The 21,102-nt window shown below is 39.1% G+C and overlaps 1 protein-coding gene across 4 annotated transcripts in view; it reads left to right on the top strand.

Annotated features, from left to right (window-relative positions):
- Positions 1-21,102, top strand: part of LOC134639660 (stromal membrane-associated protein 1-like) — a 145,618-nt gene that overhangs the window by 85,971 nt on the left and 38,545 nt on the right. For all 4 annotated transcript variants that reach the window (XM_063490968.1, XM_063490969.1, XM_063490970.1 and 1 more), the window contains one exon: positions 9,484-9,544. In XM_063490968.1, the coding sequence (XP_063347038.1) occupies positions 9,484-9,544 (61 nt within the window). The remainder of the gene's footprint in view (positions 1-9,483; positions 9,545-21,102) is intronic.

A 21,102-nucleotide genomic window follows, 5' to 3' on the forward strand; every position in this document is an offset into this window, starting at 1 on the left:
TGCATATTTAATTGTCTGCACTTATTTCCCAATATTTATTTAATCTGTTCCAAAATATGTAGTAGTTCTGTCAGATATTTTCAGTGCTTATGAAACTTGATGATTTAACTTTCTGTTTAAGGCATTGTTCAGTGGGATAGTAATCTCTATAGCATTTTAATTTCAAACTAAACTAAACTATATCGTGTGCCCTTTTAATATAATTGCGAACACCACATTATTCGCACATTATTGCATTGTTATTCAGCGGCCCCGACAGCAGCGCCCTTTTTTTTCTGTCTTGCACGTTGTTTGACCTGTTGTGCTGAAGATGGTAGACATCCATAAATACTAAAGGTCATGCCTCTGTGTGCATGTTCAATCTGCTGTTTTCCCTTTGAGATGTCAGCCTGTGTTGTCCACTTAATATAAGCTCAGCGTAGAAGCGGAAATGCCAGGTATGCTTTCCAACTCCTGCTTATCGCCTCATCAAGCACTTTCTATAACAGCATTATTTCACGCTTTGATGTAATTTGAACGCGGCATGTACCTGGAGAATGTTAACTCCAGTTTCAGACAACGAGTGAATGAATATTCATACACAGTCTCTGGCAGCTCATTCCCAGATCATGTCCAGGTCTTTGCCTTATACATCCCTTTTTGTCTCCTTTCACATTTGTTGTCATTGGTGTTTATATAATATATATTTTATAAAAATATTATAAAGTATAATATATCTATATTTTATATTTGAAATTATATACATATGCACTATATTATATTAAATAAGATATATGTTACAGTGAAGTAGTGAGAAAAGTCTTGAGCCAACCTTCATTTCTTTATATTTTGTTAGATATAGTTCTGGAATGATTCTCCGACTCTTCTTTGGATGTTTCTGCCTTTTGTTCTGTTCTCGTCAAACTGATCCCACACTGCTTCAATAATGTTGACGTCAGGCTCTGAGAAGGTGAAAGCATTACTGAAATCATTTATGCGACTGTATATGTAGCTATGTTTTTACTGCATTAGCAGTGTGTTGTAGACATAACTGCTGGAAAAATCAAGCTTTTGACAATCAGATGCTTTCCAAATCGTATTGCACGGTAGCTCAAAATCTGGTGGCAGTTTTCTGCGTTCATAATTACGTCAGTTTCAGTGCAGGTTCCCACACCACTGACTGTCTCTCCAAACCATGACAGAGCCTCCAGCATGCTTTCACAGACGGGTGTGTAGACTCTTACTGTTGTACCTCTCTCCTGACCACCTTCATACATATTTAAAGATTTGTGTGAAAAATGTTACATTTTGGACTCATTCATAACCTGTTACCACTGAGCTTCAGTCCAGTTCTTGTATAATTTGACATACCTCAGCCTTTTTTGTAGCTTTAACTGAAGAAATAGGAAAAAATTATGTGTTTTTGGCAACAGCTGCTAGTAACAGAGTGCCTAAAGATACAGTTCAAAATGGGTTCTCGGCTACGTTTTCTGTTATGTGTAGACACAACACTGGGTCAGCGTTGAGTGGCTCACAGTAAAGAAAATAATAATAATAATAATAATAATAATAATTCCTCTCAAATGGACGGGACTGAAAATTTGAAAAAAACCTTTTTTGGTCTTTAATAATTGTTCAAACCCACTTGAAAAAATTACAAGAAATTCTGGTTGTTTGGATACATAATACAGTCATGATAAAAGTTTAAGACCATTTAAAAAATGGCAAAAATATCACATTTTGCATGGTTGGATCTTAACAATGTTCCAAGTAGACCTTCAACATGCAACAAGAAGAAATTGGAGTGAGACAAAACATTTTTTTGAGCGTGCAATTTATTGAAAACAACTCTTAAACTGAAACAGTTGATCAAAAGTTTAGGACCCCGTGCCTTTGAAAGGTCAAATCTGTGCAAAAATGTGGATTCATTGTCATTTTCTGTGAGGTGGTCACACTGTCATGACAATCTGATGGCAAAGGCAAAAAAACATTTTCTTTTTTGAACGTGGTCAGGTTGTTGAACTCCATAAGCAGGGTCTCTCGCAGCGCGACATCACTGCTGAGGTGGTACGCAGTAAGACAGTCATTTGGAATATCTTAAATGATCCTGAGGGTTATGGAACAAAAAGTCAAGTGGAAGACCCAAAAAAATTTCACCAATTGGCTGTCCATCAAGACACTGGATGATCCCCGACCCAAATTAAGGCCGTTACTGGTGCCGACTGCAGCCCCATAACCATCAGACGGCATCTGGCACTCAAGGGCTTCAAAAACAAAAACGTCTTCAAATACCTCGTCTCCTTGAACACCACAGAACTGACCGTTTGGACGTTGAGCACCAAACATGGGACACTGAAAGGTGGAAGAAAGTTTTCTTCTCTGATGAGAAAAAACTTAACCTTGATGGTCCTGATGGTTTCCAACGTTACTGGCATGACAAGCAGATCCCACCTGAGATGTTCTATACGCGCCACAGTGGAGGGGGCGCCACAATGGTCTGGGGTGCTTTTTCCTTCAATGGAACAATGGAGCTTCGTTAAACAGCTGCAGGCTACGTCCAGATGTTGCAGAGAGCATCCCTCGTCTGTGTGGTAACGAATGGGTTTTTCAACAGGACAGCGCTACAGTACACAATGCTCACAGGACAAAGGACTTCTTCCAGGAGAATAACATCACTCTTTTGTTGTGTGTGGCTTCATTTTGGCTGTTTAACATCGCTCAGCTTGATCGAAAGTTGCAAGGAAGCCGCTAAACTGGACCTTGCGTTGACATGTTGTGTCTGTTTTTATTCAGCAACTTCTTGTTAAAGGGAGGTAGATTAGACTCAGCAGGCAGTGCTTCACTGTCACTTGGCTTGTCTGTTGAGTACATCAGGGAGGAACTTACAGCAGGCTGCGCCCCAGCGCAGACGTTCCGTGTGACAGCCGTCAGATGGTAGCTTTGACTGGTGTGTATTTGACAGGTGATCTGATTTGACAGCAGCCATAAGAGAGTTTAGTTTGCTTGGTGCATTTCATTCAAACTGCCATCGCCATCAAGTAAAGACTCTATTCACCTGTTTGGGGGGCTGGTTATCGATTGGCGTCTCCCTTCCAATTCCACATTCTCTCTTCAAACGCAGCTGACCCTGACAGCCAGTCACAGTCTGTCGCTGGCCGTCTGTCAGCTGCATCACTTTGTGTCACCTCAGATAACTAATTACAAGGGATACTCGTTCCTCCATAACCAGATTGTGGGCAGGAATGCTCTGCGTGACTGTCAAGCGTTAGGCCACAAATTTTGGCAGCATGTCTTTCCAAATCCTTCCGAATATACAGAAGAAAATTTAAGCTTTTCATCCACAGTGATATTTAGGATTTCCTTATTTATTTCTCCTCTGTTTCACAGCTGCTGTGTGGGATGTAGCATTGAAAGGTTATGTAGTCTCAATTCTGTAACACTCTGCATGCTCTGAAATCAAATGGACAGGCATACAGCAACAAGCTCACTTGTTGCTGTCTTCTTGCAAAGGCCCGTGATGGACTTAAGAGAATTTAAGACTAAAATTCGATCTGCTTTTCTATGTAAATTTGATAATATACAGCTTTGATAGAAAATATTTTAGATCATATTAGATCTTGACTGAATCTACAACATACTGATGCTGTTAAGCCAGGGGTCAGCAACCTTTAAGACCCAAAGAGCCATTTGGACCCGGTTTGCATGGAAAAGAAAACACAGGGAGCCGCAAATACTTTTTGACATCTAAAATGAAGATAAAACTGCACACATTGTTTTTTACCTTTATGCTTTGTATAAACAACTATAGTGTGTTGCTTATGAAATCCATGAAAGGCTACAAAGCAAATGAAATTTTATTTATGTAATGAACACATTTTGAACTCTTAAGGTCTCTTTTAAATGAATTAAAAAGCTGAACTTAAATTATCCATGTAGCAAACAAAAACTGATCCTTATATCGCCTTTGGGCTTTCGGAGCGTGTAGAGCCTTGACCTGAATTTTAAAAAATAATCGGAAAAAAGTGAATAATAAATATTTGCAAAAGGTCTACATAAATATTTATTCTACCTGGTTAATGTGTATGGCGGGGCGTGGCCTGCAGTGCCGCTGCAGGAGAGGTGGTCGCACCTGAGCGTCATCCGCAATCAGGCCTCGCCGCCTTAAAGTCTGTGCTCTCTCTGCTGTTGTGTTATGTGTCGGGCTGTGTGCTGAAAAGCTAAAGCCAGCTGCATGTGTACAGCAACCGTGTGTGAAAAGTGGTCAATAAAGAGAAGCTGTAAAGCGTGTTCATGCAAACATCATCGGGTCTGCCGTGGTATGTTTACAATGGGACTTCTGCTCCTAAACCTCTGCGCACAGCGTCTGCAGACCGGGGCTGTACGAAGTCACTTTCATCTTTACGCAGGACTGTAAGCTGCCGTCTGTGAGGTGTGAGCGGTTTTTGTTTTTATCATAATTCATGGTGGGGAATAGCTGCTCAAATATGTATGCGGATCCGAAGATCGACAATACACAAATTAGGCATACTGGTAGGCCACTCTCGTCAGAAGTAAATGCAAATAAATCTGCCCAGGCATCATTAAATTTTGTTCAGATATTTTTCTTTTTTTTACATTTCTCCATACTTGGCCTACCTGGGGTTGAAAGTCTCGATAAATGCACGGCGTTTCGGCAGGTATACCAGCTTCCGCAAGTGTGACGCTTATTTTGAGTGACGAAAAATAATTTTAAAAAATCATTTTATTATGTTTGAGCTATGAAAAATAATAAAATATAATTTTATTTTTATATTTCAAGATCATGATAATCTTCCAATTTAGAACTACAAGTTAAAAAAGAACTAACACAAATAAAATACACTTCAGCTAAATACTTTTACAATTTATTTTCCTAAACCACGGAGCTGCAGTATAAAGACTAAAGAGCCGCAGGTTGCCGACCCCTGTGTTAAGCAGACGTGGCTATTTCATATTTGCAAATTTCTCATGTGTAAAGATCTCATTCATTGCTCTAGTACATGAGAAAATAAACATTGTGTATTAATTACATTACAACTCTTGAATAAAAATAGACAAATGTTATACAAACCTTCTTATTCTGCAGGTTGTTCCATTATTATTCAGGATTTCAGCCAATATTATCATCAACCAGCAAGGTTGTAAAGATGAATACCATTAGCACTTAATTTAAAGAATAAACAAGTGTTATTGGGCTATATTATCAAGTGTAACTATACTCTGCTACTGGAAAGTTACCCAGTCTCAGCAAATGATGAGTTTTATATGTGAATAAAACACGTGAAACAAAAACCATTTTGCTATTGAAACTCCATTCTTTACAAATCACCAAATACAGGTTTTATATAATATTTACCTGCTTCAGCTGCTGTTTAAGGAAGGTGATCAGGGAGGAAAAATCTGTGTGTAAAGCTTACAGAGTACTAAAACAGCACTTTCATAAGCTGATCACCAACATTTCATGTAAGATTATAGATGGCCAAAAACAGAGGAAAAATAATACTCTTTAACAACTAGAGGGTTCATTGTTAGCAATCCTAAAAGCACACAAAACAAGCATTTTATCAACACGAGAAAAATCCTGAGAACCAGATTGAACAAGCTTTTAATTAAGCGTGTTACATTTTGTTAAAAAATGCTGAATCCCAGTTGCCTCACCATTTTCCCAAATGTTGCAGAGCTAAATTTGACATAAGAGTCTTCTTTATATTAAGTTCTAGTGGATTAAAATAAATAAATAAATAAATGAACTAATTAACAAATTTGCAACAGTGATGAGAATTTAATTAATGGTGGCCTTGAGAGGTCAAAATGCCACATGAGAAGAAAGAAAAGCTCTGCAAAAGCACACTAAACACAACAAATAAAAAGTATTGGAAATTTTAAAAAACTGCACCAAAAACACAATACAATGAATGTTTTGGGTCCAAAACAGCTGCGAAAGTGACAAGCTAACAGTAAACGGCTAACAGCAAACATGGAGCTACAGTACTGTGTGACTCATGCAATTAAAACATACATTACCTGCATCTTTTTCTGTCACAACACCAATGTATCGTTTCAGTGAATCCTTCTCATGTTGTAGTTTCTGTCACTTTAACGTTGCCCCACAAACACTCCTGTTGTGCTTTATTTAACTGCCTTTCTGTTTTGTTAGCTTTTGCAGGCGTTTTCTTAAGTTGCAGTGCCTTTGACCTCTCAGGGCCACCGTAGATTTTGGTTTTTGGTTTGAATTGTTTTTTCTTTTTTCAATCCATTATTTACAGTGTTTTCTCTTTCTGTTTACTCTGTCACCCTTTGCTGTCTCCCACTTCCCCAATCCCCTCTTTATTCTTTTATATTGATTTAAGTTTTATCTCATAAGATAAACTGGAGGGGATTTTTTAATAGAATTTTTCAACATTTCTAACTGTACAGAAATTTATCATGCAGTTATTGGCTACGAACTTAAGTGAATCTTACTAATAAGTATTCCTCAACCTTAGTTTTGTTATTGCTTTTCCTTAAAAATTCCCTAGAATGGTCCTTTACTGTTTCCCAATAAGAATGCATTGCACAGTCCAACCTCTGGCTGCTGTACAGAGATGCTCCTTCCTTCTGCGGTTCATGCGCTGCTGTTCACACTTTGCTGCAGTCCCAACACACATCAATTTACAGCCAATGCATTCCTGATTAGGCATGGACACGGTAATTGTTTTCATTGCCTTGGATTGGAACAACATAGAATCTAATGTGCTCCATCGATCTTTTGTTGGGGGGCCAACTGGGTTTGTTACCAGTGTTGTAGATTTCTCTTGGCCCACGTATTACCCTTTTAGACTCTCTCTCTCTCACCACTTCTTTTTCTCCGATGTTCCACTGTCTGTCTCCACACCCCTTCACTCTTGTGTCTTCCTTGAACTTTAACCCCCATCTTTCTCTTCCTTGCTGTCGTTCTTTCATTAGCCTCTTTCCTTGTCTTCTTCTCCTACCTGCACTACTTTCCAATTCTGCTCAACTTATCAGGTTTAAAGCTAAATTAGCACGATTACATATCAGTAACCAATATCACCAAGGTAGTATACCCCTGATAAACTTCTAAAATATGGCAGTCTGATTGAATAGAGGCCATGAAAGAGCTTAAGGAATGATGATGCGAGAAACATTATGCCAAAAATGATGCTGTACATCTTGTTGACATGGCGATCATCACGGCCAATAGAACTTGTGTTAAAATTCGTCTTCTCTGTTCTAGGATTTTATATGTTAGGACATAACAAATATCTAGTTTTTTACAAGCTCATAAAATTAAGCGAATAAAACCTGAAATGAACAACATATAACATGTTACACTGTTGTTATTGAGTTAACAAAAACTAAGCCAGAATGCAGAAACGAACATGAAAATCTAATAACAGCCCATAATTAGATAGCTTAGACCAGGGGTTTCGAACTCCAGTCCTTGAGGGCCGGTGTTCTGAAACTTTTCCATGTGTCCCTGTTGCAACACACCTGAATACAATTAGTAGGTCGTTAGCAAGACTATAGAACTTGACTGCATGCTGAGGTGGCAGTTCAGCCATTTGATTCATGTTACAGCAGCTCATGAGTGAATGAACATGGTGTAATAAAAGTACTTTAAGAAGTACATTTTTCCAAACACTTGCATTTACTTAAATTTACTTGAGTAGGGTTAGCTAATGACCTACTAATTTTATTCAGGTGTTGCAACAGGGACAGATGGAAAAGTTTCAGGATACCGGGCCTCGAGGACTGGAGTTTGAGACCCCTGGCTTAGACTTCCCAACACCTTGATTCTTTTCTTTTTCTTTTGTTGTAGAATTGCTGCTGTGGGAGATAATGGTATTTGGCCTGGTTCTTACACAGTGCTTTTCTACTCTACTCGACTACTCAAAGTGCTTTATACAGCATCCCTCATTCACCCATTGACACCTATTCATACCAGCACTAACATCTAACATTCACCCACTCATACTCTGATGTGCACATCAGAGAGCAACTTGGGGTTCAGTATCTTGCTGAAGGGTACTTTGGCATACACACTGGAGCAGCCAGGGGATTGGACCAAGAGCCTTTCAAATAGTGTATAACCTGTATTTCCTGAGCCTTGGTGCCAAAAATCAACTTTCTTTGTATTCCAGAACGTTGATTCTTTAGTGGGAGAAACATTTTTGTCTCTCATTCAAGTCACTTCCTCAGTCTCCATATTGGAATTTCCTTACTTGGATGACTGAGCATGCATCATGCCTGGGATCTTTGTCCTGTTTACAATGACCCAACTTTGGCCAGGCTTTAGAAGTCGGAAAGATGGCCTCGCATGACACTAGAATACTTACTTATGCTGTCTGCCATTCTACCCCTACAAGTAAGCCAGCAGACTGAGAGCAAAGTGCTCTATTGGGGTGATACAGTACAATGGTATGTAAGATAAGATGGGGGCTAATTATTTAAGACCTTATATATGAGGAGAATGATTTTAAATTCGATTCTGGATTTCACAGCGAGCCAATGAAGAGAAGCCAGTATCGGGGAAATATGTAATTTCTTTTTAGTACCTGTCAGTACACTCTAGAGCATTTTGGATGAATTGAAGGCTTTTAAAGGAAGTTTTTAGGACATTATTTGAAAGGTAACATCCTCTAGTTCCTGAATATTTAACATCTGTCTAAACCAAAACCCAACAGCTAACAAAACCTGACTCTGCTGCCACAGATACCAAGTAATTCTGTAGGAAAATGCGTTCTGACAGTTGTTTCTCTCCCATTAAGTTCAGTGATTGTAGGATAAATTCCTAAAACATATCTCAATATAATACATGTTGAGCTGCACCACAAACCTTATTCTCTAAAGTTGGGATTAATTCCTTTCTTTTGCTGATTCACTGCTTCACTTTGTGAAACACAACATTTAGCAACTGATCCTGCCAGCAGGAGTGTACATTACATCACCCCTGTGCATATATGCAGGCTAGTAAGGCATTAAAGCATCAAACACTTCATGTAGTGTCGTAGCAGTCAAAATTGCCTCAGGATCCATAGATGAAATCATACTCTCCACTGAAATCAAATGTAATAGAATTTTTGAGGTCATGTTAGTAGGGTGACTCAAAATGCCAACTTCTTGGTTCTGCTGTGGAAGTCACAGAATGTACTTGATGGCCCATATAATGAGGATATGATTAACTAAAAGTCATCCTGACAAATTTGCAGTAGAAAAGGTTTGCAGACTATAGCTGCATTAAAAGGAGATTACTCATCTTAGGGCCAGTTGCTCTCATTGATGATCCAATCTAGTATTTTTAATAAGGATCAATATTGGATTGTTATACAGAATGGTAAAAGGTCTAGTCTCTATGGATGTAATTATCATCTACAGTCTAGTAATGTTATAATTTTGATCAAATACCCTGCTTGAACAAATCAAATATTATGTTTTTATATCATTATTATATATTTTTTTCTCTTTTCTCTTTGTTGTCCTTAACAGGCAGAGTACAGAGGCAGTCCTAAGAAAGGCACAGAGCCAGCCGTGGACCTGCTGGGTCTGGGTAAGCCATGGACAGCCTTCTTACAGCTTACAGGATAATTAACCTTAGGCTATATGCTGACTTGTCAAACTGTATTTAAATGTCTGCCTAATGCCTCTGACATGTTTGTTAAACCACTTAAGTTGGAAGATGTTATAATATTTTTTGATTGATATAGCAATGATTGGAGGTTAAGTAATGTCTGACATTATCAGAGGGAGGCTTCATGCCATCAGGCTTTATTTGGATCATGCAGAGAGGGCTTTCATTACATTTTGATGACTTAGTGCATTAACAGCCAGATGGTATACTATCAGTGACTTCAGCCATGTAAGCCTACAGGTAAAACCATTGAACAGTCTACACACTGATGTACCCGATGCAGATGTCAAGCATGTAAGACAAAGTAAAATGGAGCAGGTTTTACTGGATATTTTGTGATGTGAGTGGTAACCACAGGAAATAGATATCCTCGACTGAGTCATCAGCTGAACACAGGGGTTAAAATTCTTGAGAGTTCTGGTGTTTTAGATCATTATAGGACAATATATGACTATGTATAATTATGCCTGTGGTAAATATTCTTGCTTCTCTTTTTTAACTCTCCCATAGAAAACATCTGCTTGTATATGTGTGAATCTAGCCTGGAACACTACATTTCATTTGAAAAAAAAAAAGATTTTGAAAAAAGTGTATGTTGTGGTGTAAAAAAGTTTGCAGTAATTTGAAAAAAATGCACTGAAGCAGGGATCTTCTCTTTGTTTTCACATCATCATCGTGATCTAATGGGCTAGTTAGTCGATTGTTTCACATCAGTAGACTCATTACATTGCATATTGCTGTTAAGAAACCACACGCGTCAAAAACAAGCATCAAAGAGTAAAGCTTCTTTGAAGCTTTGAAAGTTGTGTTTGACTTGAAATCCGGCAGCCTAATTGTATCAGACTGAGGAACCAGCGAGTGATGCATTTTCTGTGGACGGTCCTTTCATGTAATATAAATGTGAGGATTTACATTTGGCAATGATCACATTGTGTTTCTGAAATGGGTCATGATTTGTGCGATGGCCATCATTCATTGCGCTTGTGTTACCAGTTTAGCATCTTATACAGAAATACATCAAAGAAGTGGGAACATGTTGCCCTTAGTGGTGCAGCATCCCTTCCCCTTTTACATGCAGATTCATAACCATGGAAGAGAGAGATGGCAGAAGGATCAGCAGATACAACATTACAATATTTGACGTCTGAGTCCCACATAAGTTTTGTTGCTTGGTGTCTAAGTAATCTTAAGGCCCTCGCATGTCCTTCAAGATTTCTCTCATTCTTAATAACGTAATGAAGACTCTTCAAAATCACGCCAAACACAGAGATGTCTAAAGTTTTGGACATTAACAGAAATCTCTCTGAACTCCAGAAGTGGATAAATTATTGAAAACAAATCAATTTACTATGACATAAAGCCACACACGCATTATTAAAGAGGTTACTTGTTCAAATAAGCGATGTGTTGGCTCAGCTGGGATTATATCGTGAGAAAATGTATCCTACAGAAAAATAAATATTTGTCTCATCCTTCCTGCATTCTGCTTCACTTTCTCTTTCTTTTATGTAAATAGAGACATTTCCACTATCTGTTGATGCAGAAAAGATACAAATTGAAGCATAAACATTTAGCAAGAGACAGAAAACTAATTCTGAAACTCCTCTACATGTCTCTTCCATTGGTGTTTTGTTTGTTGTCTAATCACAAGCAGTTTCGATTCATGTCCAAAATATATTTGGGGCACAGAATTTGTCCCTGCTTTAAGCCTTGATATTGGCAAACAACAAACACGTATCGACTCTAAAGCGCTCGGGGTCTGACAAACAATCGGTCTGACTTAAATGCCTACTGTGGGTAGCAATCTACTAACACCTGTGGTGTAGTATATAACCAACAGAGAAAATAATAAATTCACAAATGATACAAGTGTTAACAAAAAAAGCCAGTTATGATTTAACAAGTAAAAAAAGTAAATGTTAAAAATATTAGATACTATATAGCTACTATATTTACACATGTTTTAAAGACCAGGGAAGTTGTGATATTCCAGTAATGTTTAGCAACTGGGAAGGGTTTATATAAAGCACTCAACAACCTCAGAAACAGGAACTTGAAACATGTAAAAGCCACAAAGCTATAGTTTGAATTTAGAAGGGGGGATAATCTAGACACATTTTTGGACTGTTACATTTTAGGCCATAACATTAAAAAATGTACAAGGGCATTAAAGGCTTCACAGTCACAGAAGAATAAGGATGTGAAGTCCTGGCTGAACAAGGTAAACTACAAGAAGAACACTCAGGAGCTCCTAATGGAAGCAAATAACCACTTTCCAGACTAGAAGTGAGCATCAGAGATGCACTGAAATGTACAAGTGGACTCACAGCGTATCCAAAAAGTATTCACAGCACTCCAGTTGTTCCACAGACTTCTTCCAAAATGGATTATATTTATTTTTCACAATACCCAATAGTGAAAAAGTTCAGAAGTGTTTGCATGAAATTCTTACAAATTTGTTAAAACAAAGAAAAAAATATGATGTAGCATGTACATAAGTGTTCACGACTTATAATATGCTGTTAGCTTGGTTAGTATAGTGGTATCAGTACCACCATACAGTGGAAGTAATTCATTGCAAGTAAAACGTCTGTGTTGTTGGTATTTTGTGATACAGTCTTTACATCCTTCGCTTTGAGATCTGTCTCAGAGAAATTGCGGTTGTGTCCCTGTTTTTAGTTCAGCAACTTTCTGCTTGTGTTTCTTTTTCTTGCTTTGTGTCTCTGCTGGTGGTTTGGTGGTGATGTCCTTGGGTTCTAGACTTTAGGCAGTCATTGACTACAAAAGATTTTCATCCGTATATTACAAAGAGTCCTTATATTTAAAATTATATTATTCGGTCCATTTATGGTTTAGCCTCTGAAAATGGGGAAGTATGTATAACAGTGGGTGTAATTCCTAATGCTTTCATTAAAGCCCTTGAAAGTCAGCACTCATGTCAGACTTTCAAGGGCTGATATGACTCCACTGTGGTGGTGAAAAGGCTGGAGTGCCCACTCTGGGTGAGGGATGAGTTGCTGCCCCAAGTGGAGGAGTTTGAGTGTCTCTGGGTCTTGTTCACAAGTGAGGGGAGAGTGGACCATGAGATCGAGTGATGGATTGGTTGGTCAGAAACTCTGGGTAGTGACAGACAGAATGAGGTCGCAGAGACAAGCGGTTGAAATGAGTTTATAGATGGGGTGAGGAGCTCGGTCATTTGAGAGGGGCTCGGAGTAGAGCCGCAGGTCCTCCACATCGAAAGGAGCCAGTTGAGGTGGTTCAGGCACTTGACTAGGATGCCTCCTTGATGTCTCCTAGGTATTCCTAGCAAGTCCTACTGGGAGGATGCCCTAGGGCTGACCCAGGACTCAGTAGAGAGATTATATCTGTCAGCTGGCTTGGGAACATTTCTGTGTCCTCCCGGATGAGCTGCAGGAGGTGACTGGGGTAAGGAAAGTCTGGGTTTCTTAGCTTGGACTGTTGTCTCCGTGATCCAAATCCAGATACGTGTCAAAAAATGGGTGGATGGATGAATGGATGCGGGAATAGCATTTCATAAACTGTGGTATTCTCAGAAAACTGAAGTATAGTTGTCAGGTTAAGTTCAGTAGTTCACTGCATTGGGTTTTTGGACCAGTTTCTGGAGGATTACAAGATAATTCTGGGAGGTCATGAAATGATTAAGAAAAGTGAGAGTGCATCCAGGCTAATTTTTTTATTTATTTATTTTTGTGACGTCAAAGAGTTGCAAAAATGTTGTGAAAAATGGGGAAAGTCTTTAAAGTAATTTAATATTTTAAAATATTTCTATAAAAGTAGCAGTTTGAGTAATAGGATAAAGATCAGTGAAATCAGATGGTGACCAACAGTTGAACAGGAAAAGGAACAAAACGATCACATGATTGGGATCAGATCTTCAAAATAAATATGGCAAAGCACCATCTTCTTTCAAGTGTCGTGTGTTTTTTAAAAAAAAAGTCAATGATCTGTGCAGACAAATAAAATCCAAACACCATATCAATTATAGGTAGGACTGCTTCAATTACACTCAAAAGGAATTCAACAATAATTAAGAATGCACTGTATTAATAGGAGGAAAAATCTTACTTTGCTTTTTTGGTTTCACCTTAGACTTAGGAAGGAAGACTTTTCTGCTTTTCCTTACTTTCCTTACTGTCTGAGCAGTTTTGATAACAAGATCAGCATATGTGCAAGTAATCCTCCTCATATATTTCTTTCGTTTTTGATAAAGCTTATAGTTAGGGCTGGATCAGGTGACCTTCAGTCCTCTCTTAGTTATGCTGCAATAAGCCTAGACTGCTGGGGGCTTCCCATCATGCACTCAGTGCTTCTTCTTCACTCACCTCTTTTCACTCTGTGCTTACACAACACTTAATCATTAGTTAGTATTCTGCCTGTCTTCCAGACTATGTCACTCTCAGACCCTGGTTCTGCTGGAGGTTTCTTCCTGTTGAAAGGGAGTTTTTCCTTCCCACTGTTGCAAAAGTGCTTGCTCCTAGAGGCATCTTTGATTGTTGTTTATTTCCTCTGTATTATTGTAGGTTCTTTACTTTACAGTATAAAGCGCCTTGAGGCTCCTTGCTGTTGTATTTTGGTGCACTATAAATAAAATTACATTGAATATATAAACCTAAAATATTGTTCAAAGTCTACTTTTAAAGCAAGTATGAGCTATAGCTATTATAAAAAGTCCAATATTCCCTTCTCAAAAACTCACATTTTACTTATTTAATTGAGTCCGTTTACCCACCTTTACTGCTATCTGCTTTACTGTGTTGGGTCCTGCAGTTTTTTTGATTGATACTATTTCTTGACCCAAATGCTCTATGCCAAAGCCCGTGGGTAAAACTGCCAGGCAAAATCCAGACAACTGACTTGTTTCTGCCTTTACAGATTCCACATCTATTACAGCTATATATTAGAACATGGGATTTGGTGCCCTTTAATTCACTCCAGTTGCCCCGTCCAGCTTCCACTGGGCAAATCACCCAGGAACTAATATAAAACGCCTCCAAATCTCCTGACCTATATCAGAACCTCTTATATCTGATATAATTTGCCATCAGATCATGTGCTCAAATGCACCACATTCTCTCTGGAATTCTTTTACTATCAGTCTTACAAATACTCAGACTTGCAGCTTCAAGGTGGTTGAGAGGTATTGTGTATATCCAGCATGAAAGCATTTTAATGACATGTGTGCTTTGCTGACAAACACAACAGCACAATGGCCAGAAAGATTGAATGCATCAAGGATATGACATTCAAAAAAGGTCACAAGCTGGATTCAAACCTGTGACATTTTGGGTAGACAGTGTGCGTCTTGGCCCATTAACCGCCAGACTTTTTGCTCCATGCTTGTTGACCTTAATCCTGAACAGCAACAAGGCAGAAGAGGCAGCCCGGGTCGCTTTAGGGTTTTCACCATAAATTTGTAATGTGCAATCACCCTGTGTTTCCCCGATCTCGGACCATATTATGTCGAACCGAGGTGAGGGTAAGCTGCACTGCCAGAAAGAGAGTCGGTGAAAATGGCATTGATCAGAAAATTTCCCGACGGCAGTGTGGAAACGTGAGAGTAGTCACCCTGCTATAAATAACTAATGCTGCACACCTTACAGCCATGTAGAGTGGATGAGATTTCACACATAATCAATAAGTCAAACATGTGGCTGTGTGCCTTCAGCATCCCCCCGCCTCTTGTGTTTATCCTTCCCTCTATGTCTCTGGTTACATTACTCTGCAACCTTCAAAGAACCTGCTTTGGTTTATGTGTCTGTTTTCGTCAGTTCAGTTTGATTCTGTTTGGTATATAAACTGTGTTAGAGATCAGATGAGTGTCCTTTTTGTTCTTTATTTTTATTTAGTGTGTGTTGTGTACATTAAGAAAATGTTACCTAATTCATTTTATCAACTACTGTCTGAAGACATTGTAAGGCAACTTAAAAATGAGGCATTCCCTGACCTTCTCAAGTGTCTAACAGCTAGTGGAGTGAAAAAACTCATGGCACATTTTCTGCAAAAATTCAAAGGACGTGATCCTCACGCTCAAGTGCGTCTCGCCTCAGTGCCTCTTTTCTACTTCCAGCATCAAAAATGAGCAGCACTGGCTAACACTGCCTTAGAAATGGAGTCCACTAATCACTAACATCAACAAAGGACAACAAAACTCCACGTAAAAACAACGAAACAAACAAATATGACATGAGATAAAATTTGTTAGTGAATTGCTTTAGTGGTTTTTACATATTCAGTAATATAGGAGTGTACTCTGAACTCAGCTGAAGGAGGAATGGTGAGACAGAGTAGTTCAGACAGCAGTGCCATGTGGAGCTGATACGAAGCTTTCAGTGTTTGGATGCTTTTTGCCTTGCTGGGTAGTCTTTGGCAAAGTGCACAGCTTTTTGTTTTCGGTTCTGTGTGTGTATGTGCATCATACGGGCAAATTAAAAACTGCTAGCAGATTATTCACCTTTGTGCTGACTGAACCCACAGGTAGCAGGATTGTGCAACAGGTGTCAAGCAAGTTAGTAATAATTATTTTTAATATCTAATAATATCTATTTGTTATACCTAAGTAAATCCATCTGGCCAAACAGGACCTTTGCCTGGAAATGAACAACAACACTTAATATCTAATGTTAGCTATTTTATCCAAACTCCTGAGGCTGGTAACTGAGCTGACCACTACTTTATCAGCTAACATGACAATTTGTCGCTGGTAGCTAAGCTACACCCAGCTGACTAACGTTGTCTTGTTTGCTAACGTTATCACTTAATCATCCAAGTGATCCTTGATATAAGTATAGTATGCATAATGCAAAATTACTAGTGCTGTCAACGTTAATCTCGTTAAAATGACGTTAATGCCATAACCGCATTAACGCAGCAAATCTCGTTAGCACTGTAAGGGCACTAAACACAGAAGTATAACTAACCTTTGCATTGCATAGTGATAGCTAACATGTTGGCAATTACCCAGCTGTAACCATCTATATCTGACATACATATCTTGTTTTGTCTTACTGTTGAGCAGCTGAATAATGACTGCAATTTTTTGTTCATCGCTTTCATTTGTGGAAACACTTTGAAACCCATCAGCCAATTGTGTTACCGCCAGACGTTTGTTTTGTTTTGGGGTTTTTTTTTGGGGGGGGGGGGGGGGATTCATGAAGATGCTGCTCTTCTGGCCTTTTTACTATCACAGTACTAGGAGTGGATAGATCAGAGTGAAAGATCAGAGCACAATGTCCAGATTGGTTGGAGTTGACAGAAAGATTATTCTAACTTGGATATCTACCCTTTTCTACCGTGCTCAGCAGAAAAACCTTCTAACACTCAAAAATATATTCAGCCTTAAGGTGGATCGGTTGCACCAGCAGAAGACCACAATGGGTTCCACTCCTGTGAACCATGAAAATATATCTGAGGCTGTGATGGGCTTAGGGTAACTGGAAAAATATAGTTTGGTCTGATGAATTTCCATTTTCGCTGAGGTTGCAGATGGTAGACTCAGCGTGTGCAATCAGCAGCATGAATGCATCGACTAGCCTGCCGTGCATCAACGCTCTGGTCTGGAGGTGGTCGTTTAGTGGTGTGAGGAATGTTTCTTCCATCTTCCCTTAATCCCAGTCATTGTGGTTTGGCGAGATGATTGCTCTGAGTATTGTATCTTTTTATGCCTACGGTATCTTGTCTTCCATTGGCAGTATAACATGATATTGTACTGTGACACTGAACCTGTGGGGTAGAGCATGACATTCAGAGCTTTGTGATCATGGAAGAGAATCTCAATGGAAAGCTTCGGACATTTAACGAAATTGATAAAAACCAAGGGCCGAGGCTGTTTGACAGATTAGTATGTAGAATGATGTTCTTGATAAATGTTGAAGGACTTTGAAGAGATGGTGCAGAAAGGTTCATTTGATCAGAAGGGGGAAAAACACAAACTTTGAAGAGTTTGTGGCTGGCAGCGGACAGATGCAAGGATACCGATGGTTCCACCCTCAGAATGAACACAGTTTTAAGAACACTTGCTACACAGTTCAGGTAACCACGCCATCAGCTCAAAAGTCTGACTGGGCTGCTGGGGCAACACCACAGGACCCTGCAAGAAGGAGGGGCCAGTCAAAATCACTGTCAAACCTCATGTAGTGGGTGCTCATGTTCACAGCATAAAGTGGACAAGGTGTAAAAGTTCCACTGTGTATTTAATTTGTGATTCTATATACATTTTCTTAGATGAAGTTCAGCTCGGCAGATATTTTCTTTGTGATTTTAAATTTAACTGTCTAAAAGAGCCTTCAACACTTTTGCCTTAAAAACTAGGTGCATTCTGGGAAATTTGCACTTCCTGACCTTGCTGACCTGACCTCCCTGTCATGTGTGCAAAGTGCCTGCATACTTGTTGACGCTAACAGTGCAGCAGTTAGTTTTTTGGTGAGTTTGAGAGTGCAGACATTTTACATTATGTTTAGCAAGCAAAGCAAAAGAGTGGTACTTAAAGGAGAGAGGATAACAGGATGAAGACTGGATTTGAGATGATGGTCTGATGAGTGAGGGGTTTGTTTTTGTGAAGGATTGAAACATTGATGCCACTTTAATGTTGAAAATATGCATTCATGCTGTAATATGTGTGAGTGATAAATGTAGAAGCTGGTACTCTTGAAACAATTGCTGAGTGAGAATTTCTATAAATGAGTGTGCCTGTTATACAGTCACCCATCCAGTCAGTCTCTGAGGACCTGTGGTTAATGGGCTTCTCTCATTTGTTTGGTGCTTTGCAACATTACAAGTGTCTTTATGTTACTTTAGCGAAGCTAAATCTGTTTTATGCTTGGGGTAGCTTGGTTGAATAAGATGGTATGAGTAATATTATATAATACTATAATGGTGTTATAGCATATGCTTATGCTAGATAAATTTGTCCATTCCCCCAACCTCAGACTGCGGTTGTTGTCCATGGTGCTATTTAAAACATTACTAATTATTCCAAAAATATTATTCCATATTTTTTACACTTACAATGTGTGTGTGTGAGAGAGAGAGAGAGAATGTTGTTTGCTCTGGTTCAATGTGGCAGTAAGAGCCCAAAAGAATATCTGCCCCCAGGGCCTGTCACAGAGTTGTTACACCTGGCCATCAGCTATGAGCTCAATAAGAAAGCAGCATGATCATCTTTTTGACAGTCGAAAAATAAAGTAAAAATTTGTGGAACCAGAATTTATTGCAGTGGTGTGTAAGCCATGCAACCCCAAACCAACCAACTTGGGGTTTTTTTCTTTTCTTTTTTTCACACAATAGTGGAATTATTAAATTTATTTTCATTTCATCCAATTTTTATTTATTTATTTTTTTACTATTCTCGGCTCTGTATGGAGTCAGTAAGATGGGAGCGCTCTAAGCTCATAGCTGTGGCTTGTTTATATTATAGTAGTAGCAGTCCAAGATGTTAAATATGTAGTTGGAAATGTGGGTCTATTTAATGACATCCCCTACTTTTGGCACAGTAGAAAATAAAATGAACGTTTAGAGCCGTCTGAAGTGCTTAAACTCACATGGATTGCTTGTATGTTTAATACGAGCAACTGCCACGTTATAGTTACTGTTGGCCTGTAATCGCTTAACAAACAACAATCAACTGAAAATCATCAGGTACAAGCACTGCACTGAAAATGGGTGAAAACCTTAAACTTAGACTATTGAATGCTTACTTCTCAAGAGCTTTTCTAAAAAGGACAAGGATGAAAACATGGAAAAAAAATTGAGGTGTGGCTCAAGACTTTTGCACATTACATAAATGTGACTGGGGGAAAATAGGAACCCAGAGATAGTGGTGAACTGGTTACTCTGAGTCCTTTGACTGCAGCACATCCTCACTTTGCACATTGATAAATATTCTTTGGAGAAGTTGCTTCACAACACCAGCATCAGCAGGTAATAAATATTTTCTCTTCACCCTTTGACATCAGTGGAGACATGGGAGGAGGTGGTTTCTCGCTCTTCCTTTATCTTCTAACAAACACATTGCAACTGCAGTCGCTCCTTCCATGTCCGTTTTCCACTCTCGCCTCTCTGTAATGACTCTTCCTAACAGCAGCTAATGGCTGTGGTCACCAGCCGGGCTCGTGCTCTCTTTTCTGGACTCCCAGAGTCACTTAAAGGGGAAGTGGGGAAAACTTAATTTCATGCCCTAGTTGGGACTTGTGTTTTGAGGAAGAAAGTGGGTTGAATTTGCATATCTCTGCCTTCATGGCTGCATTAAGATGTTGGTGAATAACTAACAATTGCAAAGAAGTAAAGTCATCTGGTCTTTTGACCAATGGGGTAAAACCATCAGAACGTTTTGTCATAAATATATGTCTCATCAGGTTATTGCATTAAAAATAAATTCGAAGCTTAATCAAGTCAGATATTTTACCACATGTGGTGCTGACCTTAATGTGACAGCTCTCCCATGCTGAATGAGACTGTGTGTGAGAGAGAGTGAGAGCAAAGGGGTCCCGAGTGATTATGAAACACACCCCCTGCCTAAACTATTGGTCTGTTTCCATGGTGAAGTTGAGAGTGCTCTCAAGAAGCGGCTCCATCCCATAATAAGGGATGGCGGGCGCAGTGCCTGACATGGCAGTGATGATGAGCCCTATTCTCCCTGCAGCTCATTTCCATGGCAATGGCTGAATGAAATTTTGGTAATGGAGGGGTGGGCTCAGACTGGTAGGAGGGTCACATCTTTATTTTTCTCCCTTCTGCCTCAGTGTCTGACTTGTATCTGTCACTGTCATCAGACCATAAAGCAGTTATCATAATTATGATCGATGTTATTCTTTATGCAAATTCATCTTTCTTTTTTCTTTTTTTAAAGTTGGAAGTGATTTAACAGTGAAAGCCAAAGCCAGGCTCATAAATGACACGCAAGGATCGTAAAATACATAAAGGGCAAAATCGCTAGCTTAAATATTGGGACGTCACAAAGCATTCATTTGAAAATGAGGTTTAATAAGTGGCTTCAAAAGGATGTCGAACCCATCTTTCTGGCCTTCTTGCGGTAAATGCTTTTCCTTGTACTGTGCTGTCTGGCTAAAAGAGCTCAGACTTGTTCACACTTTAAAAGGGCTAAATTATAGATGTCTCATCACTGTGGTTATATAAATGACCTCCGCTGCGAGCTCTCTCTCTTACACACACACACACACACACACACACACACACACACACACACACACACACACACACACACACACAGCCAGTTGACTCCCTCTTTTCTATTTATCACGCTCTCTCTCTCTCTTTATCTCCCTCTCTCTCACTCTTGTCTGTTAAATGACAGCAGTACATAGTGTACTTTGTTTTTCTCCCTTCAGCACCATGGGGACTGCTCATTCTGGATGGTTTTTCTGCAATGATACTGTCTTCAACAAAACTCCAAGATAAACTTAGAATATAATCTAAATGCACCAAAGGCTTGAAGTTCTGTG

The sequence above is a fragment of the Pelmatolapia mariae genome, linkage group LG13 (genome assembly GCF_036321145.2).
Source record: "Pelmatolapia mariae isolate MD_Pm_ZW linkage group LG13, Pm_UMD_F_2, whole genome shotgun sequence".
Lineage (NCBI taxonomy): Eukaryota > Metazoa > Chordata > Actinopteri > Cichliformes > Cichlidae > Pelmatolapia > Pelmatolapia mariae.